The 14,611-nt window shown below is 43.1% G+C and overlaps 1 protein-coding gene across 2 annotated transcripts in view; it reads right to left on the bottom strand.

Annotated features, from left to right (window-relative positions):
- FRMD3 (FERM domain containing 3) overlaps positions 1-14,611 on the bottom strand; it is a 212,853-nt gene that overhangs the window by 43,476 nt on the left and 154,766 nt on the right. For both annotated transcript variants that reach the window (XM_036433683.2, XM_036433684.2), the window contains exons 7-10: positions 11,893-11,980; positions 9,540-9,628; positions 6,850-6,913; positions 5,163-5,251 (exon numbers count right to left, since the gene is read on the bottom strand). In XM_036433683.2, coding sequence (XP_036289576.1) covers positions 5,163-5,251; positions 6,850-6,913; positions 9,540-9,628; positions 11,893-11,980 — 330 coding nt within the window. The remainder of the gene's footprint in view (positions 1-5,162; positions 5,252-6,849; positions 6,914-9,539; positions 9,629-11,892; positions 11,981-14,611) is intronic.

Below are 14,611 nucleotides of genomic sequence, written 5' to 3'. Positions count from 1 at the left end.
TGCAGAGAAAGTGCATCCCTGTCTGCGCAGGATGAGGGGAGGGTAGAATGTGTTGGCCTTTTTCTGGCAGCTGGTGGCCCTGGGTAATTATTGGTGTCACTTGATTTGCTCAGAGACACCCTCCCAAGAGCACTACCACCAACCTTCCTCCACAAGTGCCCAGGCGGCTCCTGATAACGTTTGGGTTGAGACCTTCCCTGGGAGTGTATCTGAGAGATTGAGCAACACAAACTCACTGGGAGCTGGGAGACACAGACAGTAGGATGGAAGGATGAGGATGCAGAAAGAGAAACTTGGACTGTCTCAGACCTGCTGGGAGGGATACAAACACTGTTCCTAGGCCATGCCAAGGCTACCCATTGGCATTTAAGAACCTCTGAGTTCCCACATTGTCCTTAAATGACCCAAGAGGTGGTATTTTACTTGGAAGAGCAGAGGCCCAGCTTTCTACTTGCTTCTGGTCTTGTGACCCAAATCAAGCTAAGTCTTTCTGAGTCCCAGTTTTCCCCAAATATTTTTAAAGGGGGGGAAGGTATTATAAACCTAATTCATAGAATTCTGAAGAGGATAAAATGAGATTAAATTATTTGAAAGCACCTACCATGCAACCTGCTCACTATACATGGGTGGACAAAAGTAGGCTTATAGTTGTGAGTGCACAAAACACAGTTTATTCTTGTATTATTTCCCATACAAACAACTGTAAACCTACTTTTGCCCCACCCTGTATAATTGTTTCTGTCCCTCTCTGCCTCCCACCTACCACCCTGTCTCCCTAATATCACCTCAAACCCTCTCCATTGACTTCTCACTATGAAGCTACCAAAGCCAATTCTCTAAATCACAGAAGTTCCTGGGAGCCGTGTCAAACACCCCGGACGCTAGTGAAAGTGCCTTCATGCTCTAACTCTAGCTGATGTGTCCCAGCGCTCTGCCTCCCAGGCTCTCACGTCAATAAGCCCAGAGCCAAAGACTTCTTCCCACCGAAGGCACTACCGAGTTAAAGTAGCAGTTCTCTCGCCTCCAGCCTTCTTACCCACCTGCCTTCTCTCACTTCTGCCTCCACCTTCCTATGAAACCCCAGCATAGAAGCATTGACTCTTCTCAAACATCTGACCTCACAGAGCAGTCCAGACCATCCCCAGTTTACCTGACTTGACAAGAACTGTAAGTTCAAATGGTGGCCTGGTCATGACTTAACCTTTCAGCTGTCACAGCTCTTCACCACCCCCGTCCCCAGATCTGCCAGGGCAGCCACAGGTCCCAGAGACCCATGGCTCTGGGGATTTGCCAGCCCAGCCCTGCGTTTTAAATGGTGTAATGGATGTGAGATGCACCATGCACGTGGACATTGCCTGGAGCATGCAGTGTTTGCTACATGTTGGTATCATATGGTACACGCAGAGCAGCCCTGCAGGAGCACACTGCCCTCGCCCTGCCTCTAACTTTTCTCCTCTGGCACCTGCTGCTGCACAGGCTGGGCATGGAGGTCCAGTGCTTGGGAAACAATGGGCAGTGCCCTAAGAGACCTCCTCTAGAATTAATAATACAATTTCCCACTTTTACATGGTTTACAACTTCTGGAGTAACCATAACAATAACAACATGTTATTATTAAGCACCTACTATGGACTGTGCCCCACCCAAAGCACCTTAAACAGATTAATTTATTTTGTGCCACAGCTCTCTCCTAGGAGGAAACAATCTACATTTCTACAGGATGAAATTGAGGCACAGACTGGTTGTCACTTAACTATGGTCACATGACAGAAGCAGGAGAAACCAGGTTGCAAAGCCAAGTCTCCCTGTATTTTTTAAATAATGCTTTAGCCATGCAGGTTCTCAAACTTCAAGGGGCATCAGAACCACCTGGCAGGCTTCAGAAAACACAAGTTTCAGATTCCGTAAGTCTAAGTGGAGCCCAGGAATGCATTTCTAACACTACTTTGAGAATCACTCCATTTGAGCCCTCAACCCTTGATTGCATGTTTGTATCTCATGGGAAATTTTTATCACTACCAACATCTAGACCCCTCACCCATTTCTGAATTTTTCAAATAAGAGTTTTATCAAGATATAATTCACATACCATAAGGTTTACCCTTTTAGATTGTACACTTCAGTGGTGTTCAGTATAATTCACAAAGCTAATCACTCATCAAGAAATACTTTCATCACCCCAAAAAGAATTGTCCCATATCCACAGGCAATCACTCCGTTTCCCTTCCACACCAATCACTTCCTGTTTCCCTTCCATGCCAGCACAGTGCATTGCACAAAGCACCTAGAAAACACATGGCATAAAGGAAGCTCTGAAATGTGACTAAGTCTGTGTCAGGGATCCCGTGTAGTTTGAAGCAGGAGGGAAAGTCAAAGTCAGAGTTTCTGCTTCTGGGCTCTGTTCCCAGCAGCAGAGCCCAGAGCCAGGGCTTTCAAACCTCATTGGTGGTCCCTGGCCAGCGGACAATGAGCAGCGCATTCATGAGGTGAAAGTACACTTGGGAATTCTTGGCCACCAGGCCTCCCTCTTCCCATGGCAGGTGAAGTGGAAAGGAGGGTCAAACACTCCAATCCAGGAAACAAGATCAGGGCATTGCTCTGCCAGCCAAAACCATTAAAGCATAATGCCGGTGGGGCAGGCTGGAAGCGGGGCCAGGACTTCTGCCCAGGAAGGGGATGGTGCTATGGAGGAAGCAGGTGCCCTCCCTGAGATTAACAGAATCAAAGCCCTTCAGAATCAAACAGACTGGGCTCTGCAATCACTGACATTCTAGAAACTTCCATTGCTAAGAGAGGGGGTAGTAGTGGTAGTCACAGCAGCTGCTATCATGTATCGATGGTTCATGTGCCTGGCAGAACCAAACACGGCAAGGCAGGTATTACCTATCATACTTCACAGATGGAAAAATAAAGAGGAGGCTCGAAGAGTTCAAGTGCTTTGCTCCAGGCCACACTACTAGGAAGTGACAGGGACAAGATTTAAACCCAAGAAGCCCACACTCGTTAACACCAGGCCATAATGAGAGAAGCAAAGCAGACCTGAGTCCTGCCCCTCCAGTCTACAGATCAAAGGCTGGGCCAGAGAGGTCACATAGCTGGCTCAGAATAAGGAACATTTTCCTTCTTACTAAGGAACAGGGATGGCTATGGGATGACGGAGGAACAAAAGCTTCTGGGAAATCTCAGGTCAGTACAAATATTAGGGATTTGGAGGCCTAGTAATTGAGAGGGGCAGCCTGGCCTAACACTAGCAGAGGTGCTGATGCAAAGACTTGGTCAACTCTGCACACTGCCAGCGTGCTCAGCTACACCCCGGCCACCTGAGGCATGCACAGCTGACTGGAAGTGACTTCTCTGACAAGCCTAGTTGGCCCATTCAGTGGCAGAATTATAAGACAGACCTCACTTCTTGATGCCAGCTAATGACTATACCCCAACATGTGCAAAACAGATTTCCCAGACTGGAGTTTCTACTCTCCTCTCCTTCTCTCTTTCTTCTCTATTCAGTTTTGTTTTTCTCTTTGACTACATCTAAGAACTGAATCCCTCACACAGGATAAAACAGCATGTGTGCAAAACAACCAATTAATGTCTTGAGTTATTCCTTGATAGAGATCCCATGATAGCACCAAAGGATCTTCAAGGCCGTGCTGCTTCCAAGGAGGACTTTCTGACTTGGCTCTAAAAGCCTATCTGCTGGGGGTTCTCTGCTACTCCCTCCCCCTCCCTTACACTTGTCTGTGGGTTAGTAGCAATCAACCCCAACTAGCATTCCTCTGGCACCTCATTCATGATGGCTGAGCTCTCTGGATCTGGCTCCAAGATCTCCTGGCCTTTCATCACCTCCCTTTCTATTTCATTCATCTATCCTCTGCTCTAGCCTTATATAACTGCTCATCCTCTGGATGCATGTCTTCCCATCTCCACCATGCTCCCTTACTCAGAAGGCCCCCCCTCAACTTAAAGAACCTTCCTTCCAATTCCTACCTCCCCCATAGTAAGACTCACCCCTCCTGAACTCCCCTCTAGCATTTTATTTGCATTTCTTTTTTAATCTGCATCATAAACTACAAATCTCCTGGCACAGGAACCATACCTTATCAATATGATTCATTAATTCTTTTTTGAATACTGGGGGGTCTTTAGGAAATAAAAAGATAAACAGAACCTAGTTCATATCATCAGAGAGATCAGATCTAATGCAGATATAAAATATACAAAAAATGTCATGATTTATATTTTTTATCCTGTTTTGGCTGTGTTTCAAGAGTATCTATTAACTCCCTCATCTGTAAGAAAATATCCATTCAAAAATAATTAGCTAAATGTCTCTCAATTATTATTTGACAGGAACCAGATGATCTCATTGACAGATGAACAGAGGAGTTCCAAAAGCTTAGGCCCCAAAAACAGTTTGTCAGGTTCTCAAAAAGTTAAATACAAAGTTACTCTATCACCCAAAGTTACATTCCTAGGTATAAACCTAAGAGAACTGTCCACAGGAAAAAAAAAATTATATGGATTTTTTTCCAGTTGTGAGAGTACATTCAACCCAAGCTGAGAGTAAGCCAGAAGTGCCAGAGAGTATAACTCCACCCTCCAAAGTGGCCCTCAAGTAAAATGAGTGAAGTATTGGTAGATAAACAGCTCAGCATCTTTGCAGGTCAGTGGGTGAAATTTGATGTCTGTTCTGCAGTCTGCCAGAGCTCCCCTGCAGAGCAGAGCCCAGCTGCCCACAGGGTGACCTGCTCAGTAGCACCCTCCTACATTGCTTGCTTTCCCACCTCCCTTTCCCACTCCCCATTGCTATGCATAGTGACCATATCCCAGAAAAACCACTTGCACTAACCTCCTCTCAAGGTCTGTTTCTGAGCAAGAAAACCAACCAAATATAGGTTCTATTACATATTGAATGGAAATAGCAATGACAAAACAAGCAAGCAACCCATAGCAATTCTATGGGAAACACCCAACATGGAGCTCAGGACTTGCTCGGGCCAACAGTGAGAGGAGACACCCTGGACAATGCACCAAATTCATTATTCACTTAAATATAGTAAGAAAGACTATATTAAAGGAAATGAACATGGAACTATTTGCAAAACATAAGGGGATCCATGGGTGTTTTAAAGCCTAAAATTAAAAGAATAAAAACTACTTACTTATAAAAGGCCTGGTTCTCCACCCCACACTTCCAAAGATGTTTGCAGGCAGCTGGTGTTGAGGTATGGAATGCCAACATGGCTTTTTTCTAATAAAAAATAACAAAACAAAAAAGGGCATTTTAAACAGTTTTTCTTTTTTTTTCTTCTTCAAGTAGCTTGCGTATTACTATGTTCTTGAAAGTGTTGGTGAAATGGTATTATTCCTCGCTTTGCAGACATCACTAATCTATCTAGGCCTTGTTTCTGATAGAAAGCAGCCTCACAATTTTCAAGTCTCCAGGCATTGCTTACCTCTCAATCAGGGTTGGATTTGTTAAAAAATGTATTTGCCCACCTTAAACAACTAGTGCTTGGACTAAAAACTAGGGTCAGGAGATTCTGCAAACCTCCAAATCTAGCTCTGGGCTCAGAGTTTCAGTGCTGGCCTCTTCCCAAATGTGTTCCCTGGTGAACACAACCTATGTCTGGTGACTTTTTTATTTTAAGATTCATGGATCTTAAATACTTTCTTTATAAAACTCTAACCATCACTTGTTGTTACAAGCTTTGTAAATATTATTCAGTTTCATGAATCAGTATTTTGGCAAATTACAAAGGTAGAAGGGAATCCAATTGCTAAATCTCAAGTCTATCCCAGTCTATGTTTTACACAGGGGTACTCACTCAGCATTGTTTACTGACTTTATTCTTAAACTAGAGGCCCAGTGCACAAATTTGTGCATATTGAAAGGAAATTTGAAGAACTAATTTAATATCTCTATTCGCCTTTTCTATATAATAGAAATGTCAACCAAATTCATGATTGACAATGACAGATCAAAACACATGTGTGAGATTTGTGCCAGCAAGAACTATATGTATCATGCATGCATGAGTCTACTGAACCTTTTATAGATATAGAATAAACCTGCTTAATTAGACCTTCTTTCTGATTTAGCTAAACATTTTTCATCCCAGTGAAGCACCCCAACTTCTCTTACAGATAATTGAGAGCAACACAGCAGTAAATATCAACACGAAGCAGATTATTATTGTAGATCATGCAGGGAGAACAAAGGGTAAAATATTTAACTGCAGCAGTGTTTGACTATATTCTGCACAGTGAAAAAACCTGAAGTCATTTTCAAGGTCCACCATTTCTTACTCCTTTTCAATTGGGTCAATTTCTAAGCTTTCTAAATCTCTATTTTCCAGCTAATGAGAAGAAAATAGAATTCCATTTAATCTCCTATCTACCTACTCCAGACTTCTATGAGGATCAAATGAGATGAGGCATGGGAAAACTCTTCACAGACATTTGGTTACAGTGTAAAGTGTTTCCATCTGGCTATAAAGCAAGCCATGCTCCTGGGCTGAAGAAATAACAAGGAGGCTAGTTGCTAGGGAGAAGAAGCTAGCATTGCTGTGTGACATCATTACTCAGTCTGTCGGACCCTTAACATATTAGCCTATATATATATATATATATATATATATACAGCACACACACAAACCCAATGTTTGTTTACCTCTCAAATATTCTCAGCATATAGCTTCCATTATCACCACACAAAAAAAAAGTCATGATCTTTGGGGGCTATAATGCCAAAAGCATATCTTATGCTTGAATCTCTCTCATGGGCATGCACACGCACACTCATATTCACACTCACACAATAACAGAGCTAGAAAAGCAGTATCTGACCTCCTTCTGGGTGCCAATCACATAAAATGTCTTCCCTTCAAACTTCAATTTGCAGACATCTGGCCTAAGAAAAAAAAATCTCTTTGGGTGAGAAGGCAAATAAAGTAGCAAGTGACCCAGGTACCTGGTTTTCCCACAGGAGTGCGGCTGTCTCACAAATGCCAAGCAGACTGCACTGAAAGAAGACATTATCTGACCATCGGTGAAGACCCAATGAGCAGGGGAATGCCCCGAGTGAATTACACAGCAATGTTCTTCCCAAGAGAATATCCCCAGGCAGCTCAGAACTAGTTATCCCATTTTTTACAGGTGAGCTGCACCTTACTTCCAAGGAGCTCTCGAAGTCCCACAAACATGAACGACCCTAGCAACATGAAGGGGCCAGCCCACTGTGTGAGGCAGGAAGGATGTGGTTATTTCAGATTCAGTTAATGAAATGACATGGATTCACAATATCTGTTCCCTCATCCACCTCAAAGAAGCACACACGCCACACCATGAAATTCTTATTCCTGTTCTCCCTGTTTATTTCATCATATATTGAGACACTCAGAATTAGGAGGACAGTTTGATGAATGGGAATATAAAGGAGCTGCTTGATTAAAATCTGCCTGAAATGTAGACCCCAGATCACCTCCTTGGTGAGAAAATATGTGTGGAGAGAAGAGAGGAATCTATTTTTATTCCTTTGATCTCATTCTTCAGATAGTGATATAGGCCCCCCTGCTTCTCCTGGGGAGGGTGGAAAGGGGGAGAATAGTGAGGGCACATTAAGATGTTGTAATTTAGGTAGAGGATTTTCAAGGATGACAAAATGGATGTTTAAAAAAAGAAAAAAGAAAAACACACAAAGATTAACATGAAAAGAAAATTTGTTTCAGTAATAATACATAGCTGTTAGAAAGACATGTGCCTAGCAGAGGCTGGGAAGAATGAAGTTGGTATCAGTACCCACCAGGAGGTAGAACCCAGAAACAAAGAATTGTCCTTTCAACTCTTCAATGTACAGGAAAACTGAGGTCCAAAGAAGGGAGAGACTTGCAATAAATCTGCACTTGAGATGTGTCTAGTTCTAATTCCAGAGCTCAAGCAATTCAAAACCTATGAATTTAACATCCTAGGGTGGGATAGAAGAAGTCCCCAGATTACCCATGCTTCCCAAAGTCAGTAGGGAACTTATTCTAGAACATTGTTGAAAGTATGAATATAGTAAAAGGCTACCACAGACAGGACAAGGAAGACAGAGAAACTGGACACCTTAGAAAGAGAGGGATGATCATGACATAGAGCAGAAGGTGGAAGGAGAGGAGTGGGCATTAGCTGATTAAGGTTAATCTAGGAGAGTCTGAAAGGAAGGGGGCACCAACAGGAGAAGGTGGGAAGGGCTACTTTATAAAGAGGTGCTAAAGGAAATTCTGAAGCCATAGAACTATGTACTGAAGTTCAGGCAAGTGCAAGAGAGCATTTCCAACCCAGGACTGAGGATGGATGCCCACTGGCCCATCAAGAAAACTTCAGATTCAAATGCTCAAACCAAAGGAGTGAGCCTGCCACCCAGAGACACACAGCAGGAGTGACGTACCTATCAGGGACCATCAGAGAGGTAACTGAATTGAGCTGAAGATATGAACAAGACTAAGCCTTTCCAATATTCCATCACACATATAATATTAAGCCCTCTCCACTCTTCACCAAAACCATTTTGCTCTCTGACTGGAGAGAGTGGGTGCTACGGGTCACCTGCCCTGCTCCATCCTTCCACTTATTTACTGACATAATCTAGGCTTTATTCTTCCTCAAGGTCATTTGTCCATGCAGATCCTGCTCTTCTCAGCCCCAAACGGGTGAATCTTGATTTGACCACCTTTCTTCTGGGAAGGATTGGTTTAAGTAGGCACATGCAACCCAATCTTGCCCAATGGATACACAGAAAGTCTCCTACAGGACTTCTGAAAAGGTTTTCCTTGCTTTAATAGCAGACATGTGGAAGGCTGCTCTCCTCCAGTCTTGGGTGCTGCTGTGTGAAGATATAAAGGCCACAGTTGCACACACTGCCATGCCATTTTATGAGCCTGGAGACAAAAACTACTACTCTGTAATGGAAAAGAAGAAAATAGAAAGACCCAAGTCCTACATAATGTTGTTGAGCAGTTAAAGGATCAAGGAACTGTCCAATCTCTATATCTTACTATGTGAGCTAATCAATCCTCTTATTTGTAAGCTAATGAGAGCAGCCATTGCTGTTACTCTGACCAAAAGCATTTCCACTGAAATACTGGATAACAGAAGGTAAGTCTGCAGCAGGATTCAACAGAACAGAGAAAAGTGAATGGGAGGGGCTGGATCCTGAGTTGCTCAGAGGAACTTGAACGTTTACCGGCCCTGACCTACACCTGGTCAGTAAAGAAGCTACTGGTGTGGAAACAATGGACACCTTCTCTCTGGAGGCAGATACATCACAGGTCCTCTGAGTGGACACCTTAGGTGGACAAATACAATTCCCTCCTAAGACAGGGCAACTAGAATGGGTTTCATTTATAGATACAAATCCCTTTGTAATGAGGTTCCAAGGCAAAGAAATGAATACCAGGTACTCTATCTGACATTTAAAAAAAAAAAAAAGTCAAAGGTGGAGAATGAAAGACAAGATTAAGAAAAATGATAAGCCAGTTTTCCAAAGAAGCACTCACCATTTTATCAAATGGATTCTCTTATTTCCCTGAAATACCACAAAGCCTGCAGCAGTGAATCCCAAAAATGTGGTTGTGCCTGTTGAATCCTGAAAAAAAGAGAAACATTTACATTTAGGAATATTATATATATATATAACCCTAATATGCAACTAGACTAAACCTGAATGACGGAACAACCAAACAACTGAACAGCCAAACAGTGGGTCGCTATGACATGTGTTGACCACCAGGGGTGAGTGTAGAACATGGTGGCTGTTGGCAGCAGGCAACAAAGCCTGGAATATGGCAAATGTTGGTCATGGCAGGATGATGGAGCAGTAAGTGGGGGTGCCAAACCAAGGTTGCTGTCATAGGAGTGAGTCTCTGGTGGTTACTGAAAATTCTTTGCTCCCACGAGCCACAGTCCCACCTGGAGCTTGCTCCTGCTACCAGTGCTGGCCCCAATCACTTGGCATCATCATTGGGTGCAAGTGGTGGATGCAGGCCCTGGGGGCTTCTCCACCTCCCCCTGCTCTTGAGGGGTAATTGGGACAGCAGCTGCCTCTCACACCCACTGACAGCGCCAGCCCCCCTCTCACCCACTGCTGGTACCAGGTCCACACTGTTAGCAGGTGTGAGCAGCAGTTGCAGGAGTGGGGCTGCTGGCAGACAGGGGCCCCAGGGGAAGGAGGGACACAGCAGGAGGGGCCAAGACCCACCCATGTGCCCACTACAACCTCACAGCCCACAGTTCCTTTTAAGGTGCACAAATTTTTGCACTGGGCCTCTAGTAAATAAGTGATATGCTTAGTCATCCTCACCCTGGGTTTATTTCAGGTTAATTCTAATGATTGTAATAATAAACTGAGTTTCTGAAATGGGATTTAAAAGGGTAGTATTTCTAAAATCTGGGTGAGGTCCAGAAATGTGTAGCTTTTCCCTGTGAGGAACTCTGTCTCTGCAGGAACCTCCTGGGAAAGTATGGATTAGCCCTAAACCACTGTGTATCTACTTCCAAATGCCTTCTGGGCCGCCTGAATTCTCAGATCTTCCCTGTAATGTGGACAAACTGTTCTTGGTTGTCATTAGCCCCGAAACCAAAGATGGTATGAAACCAAAGCCCTGAGCATCTAATTAAGTTGATTCAATCCTACACAGGATTTCTAGCAATTTTCATATAAAGATATTTCCTACTTCACTTCCAGGAAGACTAAGCATTGATAAATAAAGGCAAAGGAACAACAAGTTTAGTTGGTCTCCAAATAATAAATCAGAGAGGCTCAGATTTGTGTATAAAACCTAATTCACTAAATGAAATAATCTGATTTATACCAAGACTAGGAAGAGGCATCTGGCAAATATCCTAAAATATCTGTGTGGGGAGACCATAAGATGCATGTGTCAGTATGGACAACAACCACCGGCTCTCTGCCTCAGCTACATGTTGGAATCCTCTGGAGAGCCAGGTCTGCACCTCCAAAAGATCCTGATGGAACCGGGCAGCAAGAGCTTAGGAAGCTCCCCACCTGCCTGTCATGAGAAGCCTGATCCTAGAGCTATAGGACTATGGCACTTGACCAAATACAACTATCTGTTCCCATCTGAGTCAAGAAATGTTCTGGTAAGACTCAAAAATTACCTTTAAGAGCTTGCCATACATACATGCTTAGTTTAGGATTTGGGTTAGTGCCAGGTTAATGCATACTTAGTTTAACATATGGAAACTAAACCCAAGCTTTCTCATAAAACATTTCTGGAAAATGTGTGCATGAGCACCACCTTGGGAACTTGTTTAAAAGGCAGATTCACCAGCTGCATCCCAGCGATTTTGCATCAGTGGCTCTGGGGTGGACCCTGGTGATTCTGATACACTGGGTCTGGGTTTCATGCTTGAGGGAGAGGCTGTCAAGTAATAGGAGTAAAGGAAAAGGAAAAACAAATTCTCCTGATATGAAAGTATAATTGTAAATCTTTTCTTTTTTCTTTCTTAATTTTTTAAGGTTGCGTTCTTGCTGGCATCAGCTTTGAAAATAAATGTTAGGACCCTTTTCTTTACCCAGATGGGACTGGATAGTAAGTCCTAAATGTTGAGACTTCTCAGGGGTAAAACCATCCACTTGATAGGTGAATGAATCCATGCATGTGCATTTAGGAATTTGTGACTACTGCACAGCAATTAGAAAAATTTGTTAGAGTCCAGCGGCAAGAACCAACAGCAGGAGCCAACTACCAAAACATGTGACTGCAGACCTTCCAATTAGGTGGGGTTAGGCTGTGGAAATATCCTAGGAGGGGTCTGCCAGGCATACACAGCAATTAACTCTTTCAGGGTAAAATACTCTTTAAATATCAACCTGTAAGGGGCAGTTACCTTGCATGGGTGAGGATCCACCCCGTAGGTTTCCAAAGTGTGAGCTTTCAGGAGTAAGTTAAATTCAGCAACCGGCGGGCTCTGGCCTCTAAAATCACACACACACAAATTAGGGAGTTAATACATAAAGTAACAGAAACATGGAGTCCCTCCATTCCATAAAATGTGATATCCTAAACTAAAGAGCAAAATCCCTGCACAAATAATCATCAGTCAGACTGATTATCATTCCTCCCCAAGAGGAGCCCTCTGCCAAGGAATCTGAGCTCTTGCTCCCTGGCTGATGGCTCCCTCATAAACCCGCAAGCACTCAGAGGACACCCGTGACTGTACACTTAATCAAGGTTATCAAGTTACCAATAAGTAGGCCCTTGGAAATGCAATCTTACTATGAAATAAAATGCAGCATCTGTTCTTTCCAGCTTACTTAAAAAGATTACCGGGGTAAGTGACATTCCTTCTTGCTCAGGGTAGAAAGTGGCAATCCCGTCACCCCATCAACAAGCCTAAACAGAGCCATCTGAGTAAGAAAGAACCATCAACCGTTCTACTGGAAAGCCCTGGATTTTAAAAGGAAATCTCAGCCACTAGTCCCAGCACTATCCTCCAAGGTGGTACACAAGGTCTTGGCCTCAAGGGTAGAAGAGGGCTACAAAGAGAGATGCTGTGAAAAGCCTCTTGGGGATGACTTCCATACTAGGACTGTGCAGCATTCAAGACTCTTTGGCTGACATTAATGTCCCACGTGTATCTTAGAGCATCTGAACTATTCCCCAAGGGTGAATATATAACCCTAACCACCAAGAGGAGTGCGCTATAGAAAACAACAGGGATCATTTTTCTTTTCAAAAGGTAAAACTTAGAAATACATATAAAGTACATTTATAAAAGCAAGAGGAGAGAATGAATAACCCCCAGTTTAGCATAGTGTGCAAAAGGGAGGGAGGTGACCTGGAAGGGACACAGAGGAGACTTCAAAGCATCTGGTAACATTCCAATTCATAAGCAGAGTTAGGGTCATGGGTATTTCTCCAACTACTCTTTAAATTATACATATATTACATACACGGTCTTATATAATCTCTTATGTGTTATGTATTTTGCAATTATTAAATGAAACAGCTCCTGGCTTTTAAATAAAAGAATTATTGGATGAAATATTATGTAATCTAAGAGCACACTGAACTAAACAGAATTAATCAGGATTATAAGAAATATATGTGCAGAGCTGTCTTTCATTAAACCCTACTGATCCAACCAACATATAATTGTTTCTATTACCAAGCAATATATCTTTTTTTCACCCACTATTTATAAAGGAGGAATTCTTTTTTAAAAAATATATTTTGTGTTGATTTCAGAAAGGAAGAGAGTGGAACAGCAAGACAGAAACATCAATGATGAGAGAGAAATCATTGACTGCTTTGGGTTTGCCTGCAGAGCTATTAAATGTTTGGCTAAGCATTTAAAAGATTTAATCTAAAAAGTCACACACAGGGAAAGGCCAACTACAAACGTTCAGAGAAGGGGGTTCAAAGCCAAAGGATGTCCCCCGCACTCACTGAGGAAGAACACATTAAATGATCAGGTTTTCAGGAAGATGCTAAGATCAATTAAATAGAAATGCTTTGTTTTATTCCTTCAAATCCCTCGTTGGACATTAGTTTCTGGCAAAAAGTCTGTTGGGGAATGGAAAATAATGATTTTTTCTAGCCTTTAAATCTTGCATCAGGAACCGTTCTAAGGTTAATAGTGTCTCTAATGAGACATTTGGAAATAAAAACAGTGATTAGTTAAATTATTTTTTAAGAGCTAACAATTCTCTAAAGATGTGCTTCTATGATAAATTAGGTGAGATCAAGTCGTTATGTATTTAACTATACAGATCCCTTCTTCCCATCCTGACTTTCTGCCAAAGAAGACCACTCTCTTATTGATCTGCCTTTAGCAGTCCATTACATAGAGTACAAAAACATATAGCGTCCCCAAAATGAATGCAAATTATATAGTGGACATATATTGTGGAAGGTGTGGGTCTTCCAGGGAATGACCTGCACTGTATGGGGCCCATTTGGCAGGGAAGGGGGTGATTTGACTCCACCTGATCCATCTGGGTCTATGAGCTCCAAAATTCAACTCTTGGGTAGGAAACCAATATAATGGTCTTCTACAGCCAACTGGCATTCTCAACTTGAGTTAGGATGGCTTTTGATGCAACTTGGTTGCAACTTCAGTTCAATTTTGCTCACTCCTGACTTCAAATGTGTGAGTGATCTCTGGACTTGCCCTGTGGCAGAGCTTGGGATCTTAGCACCCAGGAGACTCCACAGAACTCTCTAAATTTCATGGCCTGTCAACTTTGTGAGCTGCAGAGCATCTTCTTTGCTCCTTAGTGTTACCCCTGGCTCTCTGCACTTGGATCTTTTCTCCTCCCTGTGGTCCTGCCCCCATCATTGGCAAGAGCCGCCCTGCCTTGGCCAAGGTCTGGAGTGTCTCAGAGGGATTTCAGTCAGCTCTCCTCTCCTGTCCAACTTCAGCACACTGCCCCTCTCCACTCAGTGAAGGCTGGGGCCAAATGGTGGTAGGAAAGTGCAACTCACTCTGTAACTGGCTTCTTCAGGATCCAAATCAGTCAAGTCAGCCCACTCCTGGCCAATTCCTCTTCCTCCCGCCATGCCTCCAAAAGTGAAAGCAACTGCAGATCTCCACTCTCCTCAGA

Source organism: Pipistrellus kuhlii, unplaced genomic scaffold (assembly GCF_014108245.1).
Source record: "Pipistrellus kuhlii isolate mPipKuh1 unplaced genomic scaffold, mPipKuh1.p scaffold_m20_p_12, whole genome shotgun sequence".
Lineage (NCBI taxonomy): Eukaryota > Metazoa > Chordata > Mammalia > Chiroptera > Vespertilionidae > Pipistrellus > Pipistrellus kuhlii.
Note: the sequence above shows the minus strand (reverse complement) of the source record. Positions and strands in the feature narration are given on the sequence as shown.